The 23,150-nt window shown below is 45.3% G+C and overlaps 1 protein-coding gene across 1 annotated transcript; it reads left to right on the top strand.

The window, feature by feature from the left end:
- Nucleotides 1-7,785: 7,785 nt before the first annotated feature.
- On the top strand, nucleotides 7,786-22,155 carry SENP5 (SUMO specific peptidase 5). Its single transcript, XM_080349596.1, has 9 exons — nucleotides 7,786-8,860; nucleotides 11,838-11,943; nucleotides 12,088-12,235; nucleotides 12,862-12,909; nucleotides 14,816-14,893; nucleotides 17,515-17,652; nucleotides 19,372-19,455; nucleotides 20,776-20,826; nucleotides 20,917-22,155. The coding sequence occupies exons 1-9, from the start codon at nucleotides 7,915-7,917 to the stop codon at nucleotides 21,025-21,027; spliced, it is 1,710 nt and encodes a 569-aa protein (XP_080205722.1). The 5' UTR covers nucleotides 7,786-7,914; the 3' UTR covers nucleotides 21,028-22,155.
- The last annotated feature ends 995 nt before the right edge of the window (nucleotides 22,156-23,150 follow it).

The raw sequence follows: 23,150 nt of genomic DNA, 5'->3' as shown, positions 1-23,150 counted from the left end.
CTTCTCCTCACACGGGCTACACAGTGAGAGGAAATCTAACTTTTCTCCACCCAGCAACAAAAACGCGACGGTTCTGGAGCATTTCCCGTTTGGACGATGTCTCTGCACAACGCAGCGCAGCGATTGACCCGCCCGGCACCCTCCTCCCGCACCTCGGGCTGAGGGGCGGGGGCACAGACACGTTAAACGGCGCACGAAAAGCAGCGCACGGAGTAACACGGGCGCCCTGCGTGCTGCTCTGCCCGTGGGAGCAGCGGTTTTGCCAGGCTGAGGCTGCAGTAACCACAGCATTTTTGATTTGGTCTTTTTAGAAACACGTCCATATATCGAAATATTAATGGTTTCGTTTGAACAGTCAGGTTGTGCTTTTAATTCCTCGTTTTCCCGGCCGCTGCTGCTGCACAGCCACAGCCGGCGCGGTCCCGGCTGGGTGGCTCAGCCGGGGCTGCGGCGGGGGAGCCGCTGCCGAGCCACAACGGCACCAGGCAGGGCCCGTGCACCCCTTCCGCAGCCCTGGCCCAACCTCCCGGGACCGCCTTGCTCCGGAAGAGAAGGGCAGGACGGTGCCCCGGGCTGGCCCTGCCCCGCCGGCCGCCAGCCGGCCCCGCTGCCCGTGCGGGCGCAGGCGCGCTGCCCCGCCGGCCGCTGTCCCCCGCCCCGTCGCAGGGCTGACGCGGCGGCGCCGGCGCAGCGCGCTCGGGCCCGGCGTGCGGCGGGGGTGGAGCGCGGCCCTGGCGGCGGCCGGGATGAGCCGGGCGGCGCCGGTGGCAGAGGTGAGGCGGGGGACGGCGGGTCCGCTCGGGCCATTACGGCGTTTGGTGGCGGCCCCGGCCCGCCCTGCGCTCCGACCCGCGAGTGGGGGACAGCGCGGCCTGGCCAGCGGCTGCCGGGCCCTCGCTGCCGGGGGGCTCCGCTGCTCCCGCCGTGCGGGTCGGGGGAGCGGGAGGCGGCGCTCGCCCGGAGCTCCCTGCGGCAGCGCTCGGGCTTCCCTTGCCCAGGTTCACCCCGTCCCCGGTAGCCGGAGAGCGGCGGCGCCGGCAGCGCGGGTGCCCGGGCGCTGTCACGGCGGAGCCGCCGGGCAGAGGCCGCGGGAGCCGCCCGTCGCTGCGCTGCCCCCGGGCCTCGCTGCGCCTTGCGCCGCTCCCCGGTGCCGGGGACAGCGGCTGCGCCCTGGCTCTGGCGGTGTCACAGCGGCTGGGCTGGGCTGGCGGGGGCAGTGTGGGACACCTGCTGGGGGTCACTGCCAGGCTCCCCTGGGGCGCACGGGTGGAATCCCCATAAACACAGGACTGGGAGAGTCAGAGCTGGACACCTGTAGAAAGCAATTTTCGGTTGTTGAAAGAGTATTTTTTCTCCATGATTGGACTTGCAACCACACTTCTCTGCCCCCGAGTTGTCCCTTGCAGCCTTTTTGTTGTGTAAGCAGAGAGCTTATCTGTTCCAGTGCTGTTTGCCCTTCCAAACTGGGCTGCGCTGGTCGGGCAGTGACTGGGAGCTCAGCAGGGGCGGCTGCTGCAGGTGGTGCTGAGCTGGAACGGCAGGGCTGTGTTCCCCAGCTGAGGACTGGGCTCAACTAACGTGCTGTCCCTACAGCCATCTCCAAACTAAACTTGTTCTAGCCCAGACTTGCAACTCTGAAGAGAAGTGGATTGCCTTTGGTAATAGCCTCATCTTTACTTCTGTGTGTGTGTGTTGCTAACACAAGTAGAGAAGTCATCTTATTTTCAAAACTGCAGGAGTGCGTGTTTAGTACTTGTGAAAATGTACTGTGCCTTAAGGAAAGCCTTCAGAAAACATCAGGAAGAACCTTGATCCCAGACATGTGCAAAGACCTTGACTGAAACTTCACTTTCTGTTCCCTTCACAGGGCTTGGACAGCACAGTTTGATAGACTTTATTTCAGCTACTTCCATACTTGTGCCTTGCAGAGGTATTCAGGAAGGAAGGGACAAAGCTTGAGTGATATTTTGTTGAAGTCAGCTTAAAACTCGAAGGTTAAAAATCATGTCCTTACACTTTACTTGTACAAAACTGTGGGTTCTTTAGCCTAGAATTGTTTCTCTTTCATCACTCTGATTTGTGACAGTATTCTTTTAAATGCCATTTTATTTGCTCTACATATCTCCACTAATCTAGTTTAGCCTAAAGGAGGATGTTTCTGTAAGTAAATTATTATCATCTTGCCAGAAATAAATTTAGCAGATGTGTAGCCAGCTGGGTGAGACTGTGGGTTAGTTCCCAAAAGCACGAGTTGAGAGAAGGGAAGAGACCAAAGTAACTGTATGAGTTTAAGCCTTGCACCGTGATAACTGAGGTCATCAGCACTGTGCCCCGCTGTGTTCCCATGAGTTGGTAGCTTTGGATTTCGGCCATTTCTGTACAGTTAATATGTTAGGTTTTGTCAAAGCGTGTTTCCCTGGGGCTTCTTTCACCTCTGGGATGAATTGTTTGGTTAACAGTTCAGAGAACTGTGCTAGGCAGGTCAGAAGAGCGGAGACAGTTCCCAGTGCTGCGAACCTGCGTTACTTCTGCATGTGCTAATTGAGTCATTTCAGACTTCCTGACCACAGCAGCTTAGTTCTGGTTTGCAGAGACACCCTTCCCCAGCTTCCTCCCTCTCTTTCCAGTTTTGGATCCCGGTTGGGGGAGGGAGGGTGGCATCTTGCACAGGACATCCAGCTCTCTAACCCAGGCCCGCTCTCCTTTCCTGCTTAGTGTCTGGCCTTGAGAGCCCGTCCCAGATCTCCGCTGGGAAAGGCTGGACTGGCCCAGCTCTTGCAAGAACCACGGCCTGCCGTGGGAGCCGGAGGTGCACGAATTGCTGTGGCTGCACCAGGCCGTGCCCTCAAGGCCGTTTGCTTTATCTGCATTACTGACACTCTCAAAACAAGCTGCTTTTACATTTTGAATAACACTGTTAAAATCTGGGCTGTCTGGGAAAAACAAAAACAAAACCCACCAAACCGAACAAACAGAAAAACTCAACCAAACAACCTAAGAGTTAGCAAGTGAGCTGTATTTGAATTACCTGATGCATGTGTCTTTGCTCTGCCGGCCTAGGTAGCTTGTGATCTACGTGTGAAGGAGCCGTGCTGCTCAGTGCTGTGGGTTTGTTCTGCATGGACAAAAGGTTTCTGTGTGTTGGTGCTTCCAATGCAGCTCAAAACCTTGGTTGAGAATCCTGTCAGCAGCACTGGCTGGGACTCCCTTTCCCATTGCTGTGTTTTGCAGTTAAAACTGGGGCTTTCTAAACCTGCCACAAATAAATAGGACTGCCAAGGATTAATTAGTGGCTAAACTATAACAGGCTTAAATTTGGTGAAAGATGTGAATGTGTGGTGTCTTTTGCAGTATTTAATTTCAGTAAAAGTGACATAAGCTGCAGCCACAGAAGTTGCAAATGTAGTGAGCTGCTGGTTGCTCTACTGAAAATATGGTGTGTATCTGTGCTGAATTTGTTACTCAATAAAGGGTGCAGGGCCCCAAATATGTTATTCAGTAAAGTGCAGAGGGCCTCAAATTCCTCCATTCCTCTTGTGTAGGTGTTCAGTGAATTTTAGGCCAGCTTTATGGCAACTTGATACAAAGTCGTGCTTGCTTGTAATTTACCAGAGCTCTTGGAATAAGTCTCTGTTCTGAAAACTGAGTAGCTCCCAAATATGGCTTTGAAAGCTTACAAGTACAAAGCAAATTTATAACCGGAATCTGCCTTTAGTTCAGGGCTGTCTTTGGCCAGTGCAAAAGAGATTGTCCTTTTTATATTTAATAATTTGCAGGTGCTCTGTCAAGCACAGCTGAAAGGGTGAGGCCTTATGACAGTTGTTTCACTTACGGTCTTTGGGAGGTCTGTGTCTTGGGGTTTGCTGATGTAGTCCCAGCAGCATCCCTGTGTGGAGCTCATACCAGCCAAATGGCTCTTCTGATGGTGCAAGTTCCTTGACTTCAAAGGTTTTTCATCTGTGTCGGTGTATGAGGCAAAGATGTGACTTTCTCTTCAGATTCTCAAATTTTGGGTGGTGCTTGCTTTATTTTTGGTCTTATGTTGTTCACTTCACTTCCTTTTCTGGCAGTGCACTTCTAAAAGCTCTCTTTTCTGATTCATATTGTCAAGTAAAAACAGTAATATTCTTGTAGCACTGATGGAAAACAAGTTCTTCAAGCAGCACCTTTAATTAAATATTTGAGTAGGGATTATCTTTTGTCACTGTAAGTAATACTGCTATTAGAAAAGTGAACTGTTTCAGCTCCTAGGACTGGGATTAACTGCTCTTTGGAGGCCTTTGCCTTAAAGGGATCCAGACTCAAAATGGATTAGTTCATCCACTTTAAAGGGAAGTGAAGTAGGCAGAGCCAGAGACCCCCTTGCCTTAACTGGGAGCTTCTGAGTCTGCTCAAAACCAAAAGAGAAGTGTACCAGAGATGGAAAAGCTGACAAATACCCATTAAGAACTAGAAGGGCATTGCCAGGGTGTGCAGAGATGCAGATAGAAAAGCAAAAACTCAGCTCAAATTGAAGTTGTCCAGAGACGTCAAAAACTACAAGGGTTCTTCAGATAATAGGTAAACAACAAACAGAAACAGAAGGGAAATATTGGCTTAGAGTTAAACAGGAGAGGTGGATTAGTCACCAACAATGCTGAAAAGGCAGAGATTCTCAATGCTTTGTTCACCTCTGTCTTCACCAGCAACGTTTGGCCCTAGGGCTTGGGAATAAAAGTCCAGGTTGATGCAAACACAGACTCATTGTCAGTGAAGGAAGAGTCTATGTGAAGTGTTACAGGAGCTTGACCCCTACACATTGAGGGCCCTGACAGTATCCCCCCAAGGGTGTCAGGAGCGCTGGCTGACTTGCGAGGCCGTTCTTTGTCATCTCGATGTGTGAATCACAAACATGAGGTATTTTTTAATCCTGCAAGTTACAATGTGAGGCATTTTTTAATGATCTAAGTAAAAACTGGATCAGAAGAACAGGTGGATAGAATAGCTTTCCTAAGATCTTCCTGTGTTGCAGTTTAAGAAACTGGATTTCATGACACTACTGCCCGAATGAGCTGTTTCAGTTGCTGTTGCAATTGATGGCGTTGCAACTGTAGCACCACTCTTGTCTCTTAGTTCAAGTTTGCCTCGAGTTCTTTTCGTTGCCAGGGTTTATCTTAGCTAGGATCTAGCTCAGTGTTTTTCCCACTGCGATCATTAGTTGAGTCTCCTGTGGGTGAAACAATGGCAGCTGTAGGCGTTTCAGCTCTCGCGTGATCCATGGCTGCTCAGCAAACCTGCAGTCGCTCAGTCTTGTCCACAGCAGAGCCCACGAAGGGGACGCTTCGTGTTGGACTTGGCTGTGAGAGAGCCAAGAGAAAGGGATAACTCCAAATCATCCAGAGTGTTCTTAAAAACCAGCAGGTATATTGCACCGTTACTGGGGGCTTTGCTGAGGCTCGGAGAAGCTGTGAAAGCATTCCCTTTGCGTGCTGTGCTCTTCCCTGAGTGCTCACGGCTCGCCGTGTTGGCAGAAGCCCCTTGTATACGTGGCTCTGTTGAGAACGCTGCGATTTTGCTGGGTTGGTTTGTTTTACCTGGATGGAAGTGGGGCCGGAATAAACTGTCCTAGCAAGACTGTGGTTTGGCTGATGTTAACTGGGGCCGCTCAAGGGGTGTTTTGTGGGTACTGTACACAATAGACAGACTTTTAGAGTTTGTAATGTAAGAGCAGGCATAAACTAGATCTTGTGTAGAGAAATATGTAATTGCTAGAAGAGCAAGTATGAGAAAATCGGCATGATGAGATGTTATGTCCTGATTTTTATGATAACTAAGTTGCCTGGTGACTAGTAGAGCATTACAAAAGAGCTGGACCCTGTTGCAGTGTTTATACTGTTAAGCTGTATGGTCTTGCACAGCTCTGTCAGTGCAGGGTTCCCTTCTAGATTGTAGGTAATGAACTCTGGACTGTTTTCTGTGTGGTGGGAATACCTTACCCAAGTGCTAAATGATATTCTTCATCCTCTCTGCATTCCTACTCTGCTCCCACTCCTTCACATACACACACAATTCTAAAAGCCACCTGCTGTTTAAGATGAGTAGAGTAAAACATGCAGATGAGCTTCTTAAGTCAGATTTTAAATACCTGTTTTTGCAGGTGTCTAGCATTCATATTTTTCTTTAAAGACCAATTGTTAATGCTTTATTTCCACTTGCAGGCTCCTTTATTTTCAGCCAAGTGATGCCTGTGTGTAACGCTTGGGACCGAGGTGGCTAAGGGAAAATGTGTTCTAAGTCTGTATGTCAGAATCAGTTGGATAGAGGAGGGGGGCGAAGTCAGTTTCCGAATTTGAGAAAAACACGGACTGGTATAAAAGAGAGGATGTGATGTACTTGCTGAGGCTGCGACAATTTGCATGAAACATCCTATGTTGTGTGTATGGCTGATGCCTTCCCCTTGTGTTTCTGTATTCTTCTACCTTTGAGTTAATATTTTTAGTTACGCAGTAAAGATGAATAGATATTCCTCTGCAGGCTTTACAGTCTTGTGTAGTCTCAGAAATAACCTTATTGCATGCTTTGAGATGCAGGTTTTTAGTGGGGAAAGGGATTTTTAAGGTGACTAACTGCTGTCCTGCCTTGGTATTGTTTTGTTAATGCAAAGGTAAACACTGATTATAGAAGCTGATGGTGGTGGTGTCATTTGGAGCGAGCTGTTACTGTAAAAGTAAAGGAACCACTTCACAGAATAAGCTGTGTCATTCTTTATCTGGTCAGAGCATCAAAATTTCTGTGGCAGTCTGTGCATTGCTGTTGCTTTAAGGGAATAATTTGTGTGAGGGTGTAGAGTGCCTGCTCACGGTTATTGCACAAGAATAGGCTTTCCTTTGTACAGTGCTGATGGGATCGGGTACCTGCACACACTTGTTGACTAACTTGGGCTTCAAAGTTGTGTTTTTCAAAAGCCTTTTGAGGCAGGCTAGTTAACCATGCTTGCTTTAAAATGTGGGGATTGAGCGAGGTTTAACCTTGGGCTAGAGAGTCAGAAATTACATATATGGAGGAAGGGCTGGGTGGGGATTACCTGTTTATTGCTGTACCTCAAGGGAAGGTAAATGAGAAGAGCCTGTTTACGCACTGAGCCTTTGCAACTATGGCTTCTTTTTCCTTTCTGTGCAAGTGAGAACGTCCTAGGGAAAGTGGGATTGTGTTTGGAGAACGGGTGGAATTTTAGATAGGCGTGTTGCCTGAGGAATGTGCCTTAGTGTTTTGCTCTTGTGTTACAGTCCGGATAACTCTGAATTCATTTCCTTTATTTTTTTCAGCTCTTTTTCAAGATCATAATGCAGCAGAAAAATGAAAACCCATAGAAGGCATCTGCTTTGGAAAAGAAGTCAGCTGCTGGCCCAGTCTAGAAGATGGACCGCTGGATTTGGGGATCTTGCGAAATACTGCTTCCAGAAGCAGTTTTTTGTAGCTAACAAGGAAAGACAGAGTGCTCAGCTAATTGTGAGCTTAAATCACAACGAACTGCAGCACAGAAGGAAGGCACTTGAACTCCAGAGCAGGTGGGCTCCTGGTGTGCCTCTAAATGCAGAAAGCTATCAAAAACCTACTGTTGAACCACACAGCTTTCCTTACAAAACTACTGAGAGCAAAAAGATCCCGTCCCTATCGCAAAGCCAAAAGCCCCTCTGGAGAAGCAGTAAGAAAACTCAACAATGAATCCTTTCAGAGTGACGATCTCTTGAATGAAGAATTTGAAACTGTCGCTATTCTTAATAGCATCTCGGGCGATATCCGTTATGTCTCCTGTGGTATGCGACGTGGTGCTGCCTTACCTGTAAAGAAAGGTGCTTTTGTGTATAGCGGGGAGGAGAGCAATAGTGGTGAGGGCAACACAGTCCTAGTAGTTTTAAACAACTATAAAAGGAAATGCTGTTGCAAAGGGAGTGGAATGGAACTTGTGGCCCCTCGACAGCTATAAAGAGGTCCAAATTTAACCATCATACTGTAAAAAAAAGATCTTTATTTATGATGCAGAAGAAATTTTCTATGGTTAGGTTTTGGTATAGAATTATAAAATCCCCAGAACTTCGAGCAAGAGGCAAAGCCTGCAAATTGAGAAAAATCAAGCCAAGGTGGGTGGAGAAAGTTGCGAGGGACCATCAAGAGACGCTCCAGCGGGATTTTGAAAGTGGATTGTGTAATTTGCTTTCCTGCTGGAAATCTAAAAGTAAACGTCTTTGGAACCAGTACAGCTTATCAGATATGAACAATAACACACCCACATCTTCAGGTGAGGATAATGAAATACGTGCACCTGAGATCTGCCGTGCGCAGGACGCGTTCCCGTGTGCTGAGGAGCCAGAATTCGGAGGGCAGGATGGCAGCATGGGTGCTGTCCCACCAGAGCTGCACGCCAGAGCTTCTCCAGAGACAGAGACCTTGCACCGGGTGGAGACCAACAGGGCTCTGGATGAGGATGGTTGCTCTGATGTCTTCATCTCCATAACAGGAAAAGAAATTGCTGGTTTGAGTCAAGATGATGCAGTATCTAATGAGGTTATGGGTGTAGATGGAATGACACTGTTGCAATCCTCCTTGCAGGATTCTGATGTCAATGATAATTTTGCAAATGGACCTTTTTCCATGGAGCTGGCACAAAATGAGGACAATTCTAGCCAAATGGAAGTAGAGGGCTCCTTAAACCTGGACATTTTTAATGCAAAGTTACTAGATCACCCTTACTGTAAAAGTCCTCTTGAGGAGCCTTCACCAGACAGCACAGAACTGAAATCAGGAGCTCAGAAGGGAGGCAAAAGGAACAGTCAGAAAGCTTCCCGGGTGGCTGATGAGCAGTTGGCGTCGTGGCTTTGTGGTATACGTTTTACATACCTTCGGGCTTCCAGGAGTTCCTGAAAACTGCTGGATGTATCGCGGAGTTTACATGTTGTGTTAATTCCTTCATAAAATGGGTTCTTAGTGTGAGTTGTGAAGGGTGCTTAGCATAACACTTAATGAAAGGAGGCTGCAAAGAAGAGAGCTGCATGAAGGAAGGACAAGTTGATGCTTGTCTCACAAGCTGTTTTGAGGGATAGTTGAATTGTGCCTTTGCTTCTTTTGTTTTAGAGAATACAATGTAATTTGATTGGAATATTTGTGGAAGATTGTTGATAGATATTTTAAATGTCTTGTATCGTGTGGTTTCAGAAGATGATACGGGGTTGAAACTTCAATTTTTTTAAATGATTGACAATTATTACTCTTAACTTGGTTTTTGAAAATCCTTAGTGCTCTTATACTTCCATCCTTATCGTTTCTTCTCTTGCTCTTAGCCTGAAACTAAATCACTTACTGAATCTCAGGTTTTAATAGCCAAATATTGTTCATTGTCACTTAATTTTCTCTACAATTGTTCACAAATTAGGCTTAATGAATCTTCCTAGACAATATTTTTTAAAAAGGCAAGACTAGTCTTAGCAAAGGTTCAGCAAAAAGGCTTTGGGATTCTTTTTCTCAATGCTGAGCATGCAGCATTTGATCGTCTCTCTAAAGAGTAACATGGTAAAAATAGTAATCAGTGTCTTATTTATGTATAGCAGCATACTATACATATACTAAGGAGTAGTAAGCTAACACATTGTGCCACCAGGTACTATTCATATGATGTGTTCAGGTTCAGTGGTGTTTTGATAACTCAAGTCTTCTTTGGGAGAAATTGGCTTCAGAGGTTCCCACAAACCTGAAGCTGCTGTCAGCTGCTGTTAAAGGGATTGATTGGAGTTTGACATGCTCTGATTTTTCTGCCCACCTTTTTGTCCTTCAGTTTTGCAATTGATTCCCCAGAGCAAAAAAAAAGGAGCCATTCAACCTCAAAAGACGATTTAGCTTTCCCGACCCACAGGTTAGCGTGCAATATGTTTCTCTGTGACTGGCTTTACGAGATCCAGCAGCGACAGGGTGCTGTGTGAGAAACTGAGGCACACTGTGGTACCACAGTGAACACACCACTTCTGCAATGGAGTTGTAAAGTTTGTCCAGCAGAAAAAAGGATGTCATCCTTCTGTAACAGTCAAGAACCGAGCTTGTATCGGACTGGCAAAGGTTAAAGTTTTGTGGTCCAGTAGTGTCATGGATGCTCTCAGGTTTTCAGTTTCTCTGCAGCAGCTGAACTCACATGTTAAGGGGCTGCAATACTTAGTGCATTCTGATATGCTGTTATGTGTCAGACAGAGCCCCATGGTAAATCCTGTTCGTGATGGGTGTCTGATCTTGCAACAGATCTGAACTTTGTGTTTTCCTCGAGTTCCGCAGTTACACCAGCCCAGGTAAGGTCAGAGTCTGGCGAGAGGTCTCTTGGAGCTCTGCTGCTGTTAGTTGTAACTATGAGAACACAGAGAACCTTTCTCTGTGTGTAGGAATAAAAAGCTGTTAAATAAATATATATATTAAAAGAGAATAAGGTACACTTACATCCCGGTACATCTTCTATATAGACTTCTAGCCAGAGCGAGAGATCCTCCCTGTCACAGTCTGCTGACATGTATGGGATAGAAGTTGTTAGGCAAGTGTGTGGCAGAGCTGTGAGGAAGGACATCTTCCTGTGAAGGATTCTTCCTTGTCAGATCCCACTCTTCAGTCCTCCCATCCTTCTGTCACACAGCCAGGTGTACTTCTTGCTATATCTTCACTGCTTTTCTTGTCTCTCCATGATGGATCTCTCTCTTTTCTTTGTTTTTTTTTTAGTTTTATTATTCTTAGCGCTGTTCTTCTGGCACGTTTTTGTGTCAGATTTTCCTCTCGTCTTGTTTCTTCCCAACCTGATCATTGAAAGTTTCCAGGAGATCTTGTTAAAGCCTTAGTGGGCAGAGCACTAAGCACACGCTGCCCTGTCCAGGGCTCCTCTGCCATCACACCCAGGCCTGAGAAGAGGGTTAGTTCAGTTTCCCTGGACTCTCTGATCTCAAATCCAGATTCCTGTATGCAGAACAGATGTTTTCTGCTGCATTTGAAAACTCATTTGCAGAAAGATGGACAGCTTGGCCTTTTTTCTCTTATTCACTAGCAAGTGTTGTAATCCAGTTTTCCATTCTCTTTCATTCTGAAAGTGGTTTGGGATGTTTGGGTGGGATTTATGTCTCCACTGTTCCGGTCTGCGCCTGGGGAAAAAAATATATCTATTTCCTAGGTTTTTTAAATTCCTCCAGCACTCATCTTTTCATTATTTCCTACTTAATATCTCTTGTGTCTGGTGCTGTGGTTGCCCAGGCAGTGTCAGGCTGACTCGGCTGCCTGAGGCACCTCCAATGCCATCCCTGGGATACGAGAGCAAATGAGTGGAACTTGCTGAGAGTCTGTCTGGTGTCTCTCCCGTTTGCGGTGGTGGCAGCGGAGGAGCAAACAGGCTGCGAACACATTTGAGGAGAATAATTCTGCAAACCATAAGGGAGAGATATACTGGGTTTACAGTGAAAAGTGTTGCAGAAACTGGTGGCTTTTCACATCGCAGAAAGTTATTTAAGATGCTAGTTGAAATAAGCAGTGGGGTGGATTCTTCTTGTAGCACTGGTATAATAATTAATAGTTTGCTGTAGATATATGTGTATGTGGGAAGATTGGGGTCTGATATTTCCCTGTGAAGCTGAGTGATCAGATTGCTGCTTTTTTATTTTTGTCCTGCTTTTATTTAATGTTGTCAATTTGAGCTTAGTTTTCTTAAATATATACTTGCACGTGTGGTGGTTGGATGCAGAATGATTGCTGCTCGCGCTTGGAAGGAACGACTGCTTTATTGGGCTGGTAACTCGGAGGGTTTTTTACCTGTTTGCACTTTCATTTTTCTGGTGTATTTAAAGGATTCCTAGATGAAGTTATGAAGAAATATGGCAGTTTAGTTCCACTCTGTGAAAAAGATGTCATGGGAAGATTAAAAGAAGTCTTTAATGAAGATTTCTCCCATAGGTGTGTAGCAGTATCAAATTCTAGATTTTGTGAAGGACAAATTGCTTGTATTGCTCCTGCATGCTCCACATCTGAAACCTGACAGAAGTGCATTTGATATGACCCTGACTTGTGTTTTTTTCTACCTTTTCAATCCTGTCTTAGAAAACCTTTTATCACCAGGGAAATCATGAAGTATCGGGAAAAACATCCAAAAAGCTCCACTTGCAATTTCCGCGTCTTCTATAATAAGCACATGCTAGATATGGACGATTTAGCTACGCTGGAAGGCCAGAACTGGCTGAATGACCAGGTCAGAGACGCTCGGTGTTTATGTGTTTCCTTACCCCTTTTCAGCTTATTTGTATTAGGGTATCAGTTGTTCACTTTCCGCTATGTTATAGCTTGGCTATCCTTATTTTATGCTTGAGAAGTAAAAGAAGTGGTGAGCAGCTTTTACAATGGCAGGTGCAATAATAGTGGGTATAAGTCTGGAAGATGGGAGGCGTCACAACTAAACTGTTTCTTTTTGAAGAAATGATGTTGCAGTAATTTGAGAGAACAGCGGCTTTAGCATCTCCTCCCATCCCCAAGCTTGAGCAGGTTAGGAGAACAGCAGAGCGAAGCAGCAGACTGTGGCCCACAGCCAAAAACCCAAGAAGGCTGCGGTGCCCAGGGCATGCACCAGTAGGCTTAAATTGAATTAAACTGCATTTCAGATTGAGGCAGACTCCAAGCAGCCAGTTACAGTCTCTCTCCGGGCCAACCACTATTACTTCCAGAGTGCTTGTCCTTCAGACTACAGTGAAGTGTTGCTATAATTGCTCACCTCTGTATTGATGCTTTAAGTGTGAAGGGTTCTGTGTTTTGTGGGAACTTGTGAATTCGGGTTTTACAAATGTATTCCGTATGTATTCAAATATTTACGAACTCTTACAGATAATTAACATGTATGGTGAACTCATAATGGATGCAGTCCCTGAAAAGGTGAGGGTTTTTCGTATTATGTAAATGTACCTAATGCGAGATTGGGAGGGAAGGGCGAACCATTGAATATTTCAGATATAGAATCAAGATTTAGCTCAGTGATGTTCTGAGTGGTTCCATTATAATTTGTTGCTATCTGCTGCTTAAATTTTCTTCCTTTCCTGTGCTAAAATACAGTTTGCAGTGCTGTTGCTCATTCCAGGAACTCACTGGATCTGCTCTGCAGGTGGTCTCTGGTAGCCCAATGTTATGGATGTACCTCTAGAAGACAAGTGCCCTGTTTTTGCCCATCGCACTCTCCTTTCTCCCCTGGAGGTTTCTGTCTCCAGCTTATCTGCTTCGAAGGCACTTCATCCGAGCCCTTGCTTGCTAGTCTGGTGTTTCAGCTGAAATTTTGGATGAAGATGGATTTCTGCAGAGCTGACGAGCCCTGAGTGGCGGCGTCTGAGCCGAGCACGTGTGCTGCTCGCACCACCCGCCCGGCAGCCGGGGCCGTCACAGCTCAGACCCTCAAAGCGTGGCAGCGCCGGGGGAACGCGAGCGGCTGCGGAGCTGCTCGGTTCCTCGGCATTGTCGACTCCGCAGGACTCGCTTTGGTTTGTGCATCCTCAACAGAACGCTTACTGCTTTCCAACTGCAGCGCCTAAGTGTTGGTGGCAGTTGAAAACAAAAAAGAAAGGAATAAAAATAATTGAGAATACACCCCCCCACACTTCTGTGACTAAATTTGTAGTAGTGGCAATTATAAAAAGCCATCTGTTTACTAGTAGAGCTGAACAATTTTCAGGTGAGACCACAAAGGAAGAACCAAACAAAGCCATTTTTAGATGAGCTCTGCAGAACATTACTCTTAAAATCTTCAAGCTGAGAAGAAAGCGCGTTGTTGCTTTGATTGGTGGCGATGGTGATTCTTCATTAGTATTCTCTGTACTTCCTGAGTGTGTGCTCGGGTTGTGCTATTGGAGATTGTATCTGTTTGCTTGTGTCTGCTTTTTTCTTCGTTGTGCATAATTGAAATCCTCATGGGAGATTTTGTGCTGGTACCTCAGAATGTGGGTTTGAAGTGTGCTGGCATAGCTAATGGGTGTTAGACTGCGCTTTCAAATGCTGAGTTTTCTAACTTTTTTTTTTCCAAGTAATAACTGGAGCCTTCTACCACCACTACACCAGCAGAATTATTAAAAACAGATGTTGCAGATTTCCATTTTTATTAATCTATTCCTGTAATTGCAAGAAGCTAAGTACAGGGAATAATAGTGTTAACCTGGAGCGAAATATTTTTTTTAAACATAAGCCTACGTTTTTTGCCATAAATGTAGGGTTTTAGTTACAAAAGAATGTGGTATAACTTAAAAATGTTTTCAAATAGCAGAATATTGGTTTTGTCTGGAGCTGGTTGTAATAGTTGAATACAAATGACCATGTTGTTAGATTAAATCTCATTAAGTATTTGGATCAAAAAAATTAAGTCTCAGAGCTTCCAGCAACTAAAAGCAGAAATTATTCCCTTCTCCACCACCCCCGCTTTGCCCTTCCAGTGTTCTCCTCCTTAATCCCTGCAAAGAACAACAAAAACTGCGACTCCTTATCCTGGTGTTTTCCTCCCAAGTCCGTCCACAACAAAAAATTAAACATGATATGCCTGGAGCTACAAAAGTGTAAATATAAATGCTGCAGTGGCTCGCATCATATATTATAGGGAAATAAGACTTGCTTTATGTGCTTGCTGAAGAACAGCAATAGTTCAGGCTTGGCAAAGCCTCTGTCCCTACTGTGGTTCGAGTTCTAAACCTGCTTTAAATTTTGCCTCATTACAAGTTGTTTTGTATAAATTATCCTGGGGGAAAGGGAATGACTCTGCATGAAGATTTCTGTGCTCATTCCTCCTCTTTTTCTTCTTTTTTAGGTTCATTTCTTTAACAGCTTTTTTCATAGACAGCTCGTAACCAAAGGATATAACGGGGTAAAACGATGGACTAAAAAGGTATCCTTATCTCTGTGGCGTCGGTGCTCTGGTTCTTTTGGGCTGCGTTAAATCACTAGCTTGAAATGGGCTTACAGTGTCTCACCTGCAAAGGATGGTTTGAAAAGGAGCTATACTGAGTGGGGAGAGGTTAATAAAAATAGTAGGGTGGCGTTATTCAAGTTAGTGTGGTTATATTGTGAAAATGTACTTTGAATGGCTTCATCATTGGTGGTAGGTTCTGTCTTTGCCTAAGCTGTTCATTTAGCTGCAAGAAATGCCTCTTGCTGCTCCTGACAGTGCCAGGTACACCGATCTGCAGGAGAGCAGACTAAGTTCTGCTTCTTCCATTTATCTCTAACTGGGTTTTTTTGATAACATCATATTATTACTCCTGAGTAACACATACAGGTACTAGAGAGCAGAAGTTGGAGACCAGTAGCTGTTTGCATGATAAGAACTGAATTCACCTTGCTTTGCAGAAGCCGTGCTGGATCATGGGTTGTGATATTTTCTGAGGTAGCTAATGCGAAGAGCAGTGCCCTCTTTTTCTGTGAACATTTGTCCTTTCTAATATGGGAGATGAGGCAAGACTAATCAAGGACCATGTTTGAATGTATGATCTTTCTGCAGAAGCACTTAAATAGCACACATCTGTGAAATGCAGGAGATGAACTCATTATCCAAATATAAAATCTATTCATATAATTTATTAAAATCTCTTTAAAGAGTAGAGACTGAATATTGGTGCTTAATAGTCACAGATTTTTTTTTTAATGTTCTTTTTCTCCAGCAACCCAAGTTTTGCAAAAACCCCAAAAGTGAAGGTAGATTCTGAAAGCAGAACCTGTATTCATGTTGCTGCTGAGGAGGGACCAGATGAGAGCAGGACAGTTGTTTAGACATTTACAGTTACATTCCTGAGGGATCTCTAAAGTAAGAATGAGAACTAAGCAGTTCCTATTGGAACGAGTCACTAGACTCCTTCGTCATGCAATTAAGGGGAACTTGGTTCTGCTTTTTATACACACCAGAGTATTGTACTGGGTTTTATGAATGTGCTCTCCTGGGACAGAGCCCAGAAGGACACGCTGTGCAGTGTCCAGCTGCGCTGTTCCAGAGCTCCTGTGTTTGTCTGTCCCTTCTGGCCTTTGATCGACTGACTCTCCTGCTCGGAGCCGCTGTGGTGTCAGCCGGCTGACGCTGCTCCGTCTTAGTCAAGCGAATCTAGGTTGCTGCTCTACATCAGGTCTTAATGAAAGACCCTTCCAGCTTTTGGCTGCTGCTTTCCACTCTTCTGCTGCAGGTTTGTATGCCTGCAGCCACCCCACAGCTCAGGTCGCGTGAGGACCCTTGAGTTTACCGCGTTCCTGCTGTTGATGGACATCACAGAAAGTGTAGTTCATTTATTCCAGTTTTCCTTTGTGGGCTCAGCTTGCTGCTGGCTGACATTTCTTTGCTTCTCTCTAAGAATGATGGATTATTGTGTAGCGAGTGTGCTGTAATCTGGTCAGGAAGGAGTTTCTGCAGGTGGGAGCGGGGATTGGCGATGTTTGTGACAATCAAAGTACTGTTGTGAGCGAGGCTCGGCTGATAGATAACTGCTGTGAATGCTCAGACCTTTTTGTGCCTTCAGCTTCCCACTGTTACTCAAAAATACTTTTCTTTCCTGCAAACAACCAGCCTTTACCAGTAGTGCAGCAATTATGTACTGTTCAAATTGCACAGAGCTTTAAAAAAAGAAAAGGAAAAAAGGCAACATAGAAATCTTCCCACAGGATGAGTTAATTTAGTTCAGTATTCTATTTTTGCTTATTTTCTGGACTGTGCCACCAAAAACCCAGCAATTAGGCAACCATTTCATGAGTAGCTGGGAGAAGGAAAATCATGAAAGGCCCTGGCTTGACTGGCTTCCAAAAGCATAAGGGCTCATCTGCCACACAGACACCGAGGGTGTTGTATCTGATCTACTTGTTCTGTACTTGAAGACCTCCTCCCTTGTTTGCTTGCCTGTGACCACAGTACATCTGCTGCAAAGTGAAGTTCAAGAAGGGATGAATCTGCTGTGTCTTCACCCCCTCCCTTCCTCTGCTCACCAAAGCATCGCGCGCTCCATCTCCACCTTCGTCTGATAAGTCGCAGAGCCCGTGGTACGGCAGAGGGACTCAAACTGCACCAGCTTGCTGGTTTTGTGGGGTTGTTTGTAATTACAACTGCTTCATCTGTCACCTATCCGCCATGTAGCTCTGATAAGAAATCAGAGGTGTTCATGCTGCAGGAGTGACGTTACTGAAGATACATAGCTAAACCGAGCTGAGGCTCGACTGTGTTACCATCATTACCTAGGAAATCCCACTTCAGTGCAGATGTTGAAGCGTAACTTGAGCAGGATTTTGCCACAAATGCAGTGGGTGATGAACTCTGGTACTGTGCAATGCTCCTTATCCGCTCTCTGTGCTGTAACTGTGTTTTTGTGCTTGCTAATAAGTTGTGTATGAGATAAACATGAGGAATGTGGTGGAAGAGGGTGAGAAAGAATATTTCAGTTCGGGGGTGGAGAGGAGGCTTAGATACGATTAATCTCTTGCTTTGCAGTGTTGTGCCTGTGGAATTGTCTCTAATGTGTGTTTTCTTCTTGCCAGGTGGACTTGTTCAAAAAGACTCTCTTGTTAATTCCTATTCACCTGGAGGTCCACTGGTCCCTCATTACTGTGAACATCCCCAGTCGTATTATTTCATTTTATGATTCCCAAGGCATTCATTTTAAGTTTTGTGTAGAGGTAAGAGTGACAGCTGTGTCTGCAAAGTTTGAATTGTTGCCTTAAACAGACCATCCCATCCCCCAGCCCCCCGCCCCTTTTTGTGTTCAGCCTTAAACTTTAAATGCAGCGTGTCTGTCATTGTCCTGCCGTGTGTGAAATGAGAATCATCTTGTCCTGCTGGGGAGGCTGAAGCACAGACCTCGAGGGTCAGCCCAGAGCTGAGAGCTGAGGTCACATTGCCTGCCGCCTAATTAGCCTGACCATGTAATCAGCACACCTTTTGTGGCTGTGTCTTGTCACCCCCACAAAAAGCAGGGGCTTGAAGCCAAGAGCCATAGGGAAGCAGGGTAGCCAGAAGGAGAGTAAAGGTGGTTCTTTAAAATACTGAAGGATTTGTGTTTAAGAAATTATAAATTGTGGTCCTTTCTAGGGGAGGTTGCCCGGCTGGGAGAACAGGGCTGAAGATGCTGTAGTGCTGCCCGGTGGGGTTCATGTGTTACTGAGCTGTTAACAGCCTGTTGCCTCTTTCCTCTCCCTGCACTGATATGGGCTGTGTGTCCCTGATTATAACCCAGCAACCTTTCTAAGCTGCAGCCTGAACACTGGAGTTAAATTATCAGTCTTCTTGGTAAAAAGCAGCCAGAAAAATTTTGCTGAGACCAGCAAATTCTAATGACCCTTTCACAAAGGCTAATTTTGTCAACTTAATTGCTTGCTTGATGCAACAGCCCGCTACTTTTAACTATGTGTAGTTGTTGGCTTACGGAAGAGTAGTAATTATTGTACCCAGGAGAGTTCCCAGCTAGGACTTCTGAATGGAGATACTAGTTTTCTGCTGGCATTTGCTGAGAATGAAGCTAATGTTTGTTCTGGGAGGGGGAGGCCTCATCTTCTCCAGCTTCTGAACTGGAGGCATAAACCAGGGGTCCCTCTCAGCAGCCCTGCAGTCTCTCCTGCAGTCTTGCAATGTGGCCTCTCCCATCCCACTCCAAGCAAGGTGTTTGCACTTAAATGTCTCACAAACATGAGACACTCTTATTTCTGCCCTTTGCAGGGAAAGGGGGGCCAATACCCAAAACTCCACTGTGGTCCACCTGCTAAGGTGAATGTTAGTGTAGTGGAGTGTGTTTAAATTGTGCTGTAAACCACCAGCCTATAAACCACCGGCCTATTTACAGAGAAGCAGAAGGATTTGCTTAACCCAAGACCACAGGCTCATTTATCTTGCTTCCTTCTCTTCACTTGTGTCAGGCTATTTTTTCCTGTATGTCACTAAAGCTCTCCCTGGAGCTTTGTTGATTAGCTGCAGAACTCAAAGTGTTTTGTATTGAGATTCAGGCAGGAAAATGCTATTATATTGAATGTAAGGGTCTTGGTGTCAGCCAAGTAAGCCAGGAGAGAACACCTGGCAGGCTGCACTGTGTGTCTGAGAGCGCTCTGCCTCTGTGCCTCAGTGCCACGGCTGCTCTAGTGTTAATTGTACCAGTGTACAGTGGGGCTGAAGGGTGTTACAGCTCCCCTGGATAGACCAAAATGAGCCCTCATAGTAGAAGGTACAATCCATACCAGAGTTCATCTCTCTACCTCTGGATCTGAATTCAGCTCCTGATGCTTAATGCTCACCTGAAATGTGTCCTCATTGTCAAAAGGATACCAGCAAAGATGTCAGGGTCTCTCCTCCTGTTCTTTAGTTGGTGAATAATGTTGTTGCTTTTTTTCTTCCTTTCCTTTTTAAAGAACATTCGAAAGTATTTGCTGACCGAAGCAAAAGAGAAGAATCACCCTGAGTTTCTTCAGGGTTGGCAGACTGCTGTGACAAAGGTAAATAACTCAAGCCCTCGAGTATGACTTTCTGGGAGATTTCAGAAGGCCACTTCTAAACCAATATATTTATACCAGTAGTAAAGTGGTTACACATGGGAATTAGAGCTCCATCACTCATTCGTCTCCCACCAGGTCTTTAATACTTTTTGCAAGTCACTTGGTGATAAGAGCCTAATCTCTGGACAATTAAATATCTGTGTAGCAAAACCTGTAGCTGGTGCCCATGTTGGCACAAGTTTAAGGATGGAATGAGCTGGAGACTCAGCTTCCTCGCCTCTGCCGAAAGACTGTTCTGAACTATGTCAAATGGATGAGATTTGTTGAGGGAGGGAACAGGGTAATGCTCCTCCTGCCTATATTTTATATTTGCTATGGATAGAGGGCTTTGGTCTCCAGGGCTGTTTGTGACACATTATGTTTGATCACGAGTAAACAAAGTCTGGCAACAATAAAAAGGAATAACTTGTGTGTAGTGTAAATGAGGGAATAAGCGAATTGCGTAGCCATCCCATAATGGCTCCAAAGACATAAAACAGGTCATTGCACACTAGACACCCTCCCAACAGCTCCCTCCTTGCACAGGATTATTTTTAGATGCTGATACAATGATGAAATTATTCCACTCCATACTCATGCACATGCTGTGCAATCAGGGTTTGTCCTTCTGCGTTCTACGAGGTAGAAGATCTGGGAGCTGCGGCAAAATAATTACTTTTCAAGTGCCAAAGACATAACAGCACCAGCGAGTGGGACTTTTTAGCTTCACATGTCAAAACTGAGCGTATTGGAAGAAATAATGAAGGTTGAAAGTTATCATTTGAGACTGCCTTGCTCAGTCCTGTTGCTGGACGATGTACCACTCTTCATGCTCTTTAGTGCCCTTTGGTGGGAGAAAGGCCCTGCCGGTAGCACAGATGCTGAGAGTAAATCTTCCTCTAGGCCTGTGTGACTTTGCTTATGTATTTTGGTCCTGTGTAAAGCAGATAATGCTGTGCAAACATTTATTTAAACTATTGAGAAGCTATTCTGTGTAGGTCACTAAAAGAAAACAAACTCAAAAGAAAGATTTGTTATTTGTTTTCTGTCCTACACTATATATTTTTCTAAATGTTAGGTGTTATTCTAACAAGATGTTGAGTGTCACCTTGCGAAAGTTGGGATCAGAATAAGTAATTGCAACTCCAGTGCTGCAGAACAGCTATATCTGAGAACGAGATACCGTTTTGCACAATCTCCTGTTGGAGTTTAGTCAGGACACAGAGAATAAAAGGATTAGTAAAGATCTAACATGTCTCGTCTTGTTTCTTTTCCTTTTAGTGCATTCCACAACAGAAAAATGACAGTGACTGTGGGGTTTTTGTGCTCCAGGTAAGGGTACCGCTTTTTAAAGATCAGTGGCCTGTATTATTCATCTAGTAAATGTCCTTTTTTTCAATTAAGCCTTTTCCTTTTCCTCAGTACTGCAAGTGCCTCGCCTTAGACCAGCCTTTTCAGTTCTCCCAGGAAGATATGCCCCGGGTGAGAAAAAGGATTTACAAGGAGCTGTGTGAATGCCAGCTAATAGACTAATAAAATGCAGCCAACCTAATTGTTCTGGCATTTCTGACAAGTTGCAGCTGGTGTTTGTGTACTTGAATTTCTGAAAACTTCCGTGAATTTTGAGCGATTCTCAGCTGAGTGGTGTGGCCACTGTTGTTACCTCAATTTTTTGACAAGCTCTTTAACTGGCAGAACATAACAGAGCTGCCGCAGAATATTCCGTATGTCAGTTTGGTTCTCTTCTGTTCTTTTCTGTATTTAATATTTATTATCTCAGCATGCGTATAGGCAAAACATGCAACTAAAACCATGAAACTGTAGATTTGGTGCACCTTTGAGATGTAGCTAGAAATGACAAATACAGGTGATTTTGTCTGGAAACATAAAGATGCATGATATGTTTTCTGATGCAATAACGCTTTGAATGTATCAAAAAAAAATCAATGCCATAAAAAGAACAGCTAGAACCTATTTGATAGCTCCATTGTCCCTGTTGTGGCTCTGTAATACTGAATTACCACTTTTTAGGGTGGCTAAACTAATCTACAGATTTAATCTATGGAGGCCCCTTTTTAAAATAGTTCTAATAAAGTTTGTTCTGTTAACATTTATCCAGCCGTCATTAGCAGCCTGTCCCTATAGATAAACAGCAGCCTTTGCACAAGTAAAGCTTCAGCATTTGTCTGTGTGATAAAAAGTACAAAGGTGTTCAGTCGGTCAGATTGATGGGATGTTCCTATATGCTGCAGAAGTCTCCATGATGTGTGTATTAAGAAGAATTATAAAGCTGGCCCTGAAGAGTCGCGGCTTGGATACTAAGATAAACTCTTTGGCTGTAGCTGTTTAAATCTCAGATGGCTTTGAGTCATTTTTCAGTTCCTCTATGCGCAGTGAAATGTACCATTTTGGGCATCTCTCCCTTCAGCTCTGGTTTCAAATGAATTCCCTTCAAGCTTGTCGTGTTTAACCTCCCATTGGCTTTTACCTTTGTTCAAATATAAATTAATTCGTTTCTGCTGCATCTGTTGTTTGATTGTCTCAAACATCCCCGGTTTTGTTTGCGTTTGGTAGCACGGCGGGTCTGGTTTAGAATAACAGCACTTGTGGTGGGTGCTGTACAAACACAACAGATTGTGTTGTTCTGCTCCAGGGGGGCGGGGGGCTGAGAGTCCAGCAAATTCATGCCACGTTGTTGCGCTGGACGGATTTAAATGAGAGCAGCGGATCTTGAGACTTTGGGGTTTTGCCTTGATCTGTAAACTATGATGTGTTCCTTGCTGAAGAGAGCTAGTTTTGTTTGAAGAGGCTGTTGTATGGGACTGCTACACCAGCAGAAGTCTCCGCTGTGTTTTTCTGCCAGATAAAGGAGTGAGCCCAGAGGAAAACTATGCTAAACATCATCTGCTGCACAGCTTCACTTTGTGTCTGCCCATAGCCCTGACTTCTGATGGAGGAAAACCACTTTGAGTTCCCTGTCTTGCAAATTAATTCAGGCTTGAGCTAAACCAGGTGCAAATCCCTCCTAGATTACGGGAGGGAGAAGTGGGGAGTGCCAAGCGCGCTCGGGCTCGGAGATGCTGTGTTGTGCTGGAGAAGGAGCTGCCGCGGTATCGCCACGTGTTCCCACTTCCCCTTGTTGGCAGCTGGCAAGGGCTGGATAAATTTAGCAAGATAAGGAAGGCCTTAAGCACTTGGTTAGATAATTTAAACAAGGAACATATTGAATCAGGAAGAACCTTAAGACCCAGACTGGCCAAACATGCATTTGCCCATTGTATGGTGCAGAGCACCCCATGGCACGTGGTTTCTTGGTGTTTCCCTGAAGTGTTACTGATACAAACAGCGGCACCTTCTTGGGGCAAGTGACTGCAGGCACTGGAGGGTGACTACCATGAAAACTGAACCTTGGGATGTAGTTTCCCATGTGCCAGGTGGAACATGTGAGCCAGCGCTGCCATTCTTGTCTTCTCTCTGCACTGCTGCCGCATGAGTGGTACAAATGCTTAATGCTGCCGTGGGGTGGGACCGGCTGAACTGATCCAGGTTCAAACTAACACAGCCAAAAGGCTGCTCTTAGCCCGGAGAACAGAGGAGTTCTCACCTCAGTGTGACTTGTCACTGGGTGTGTATGCCAGCGTGAACAAAGGGGGGAA

This window comes from Nesoenas mayeri, assembly GCF_963082525.1.
Source record: "Nesoenas mayeri genome assembly, chromosome: 9".
NCBI classification, from domain to species: Eukaryota; Metazoa; Chordata; class Aves; order Columbiformes; family Columbidae; genus Nesoenas; species Nesoenas mayeri.
This window is presented reverse-complemented; position numbering and strand designations above follow the sequence as displayed.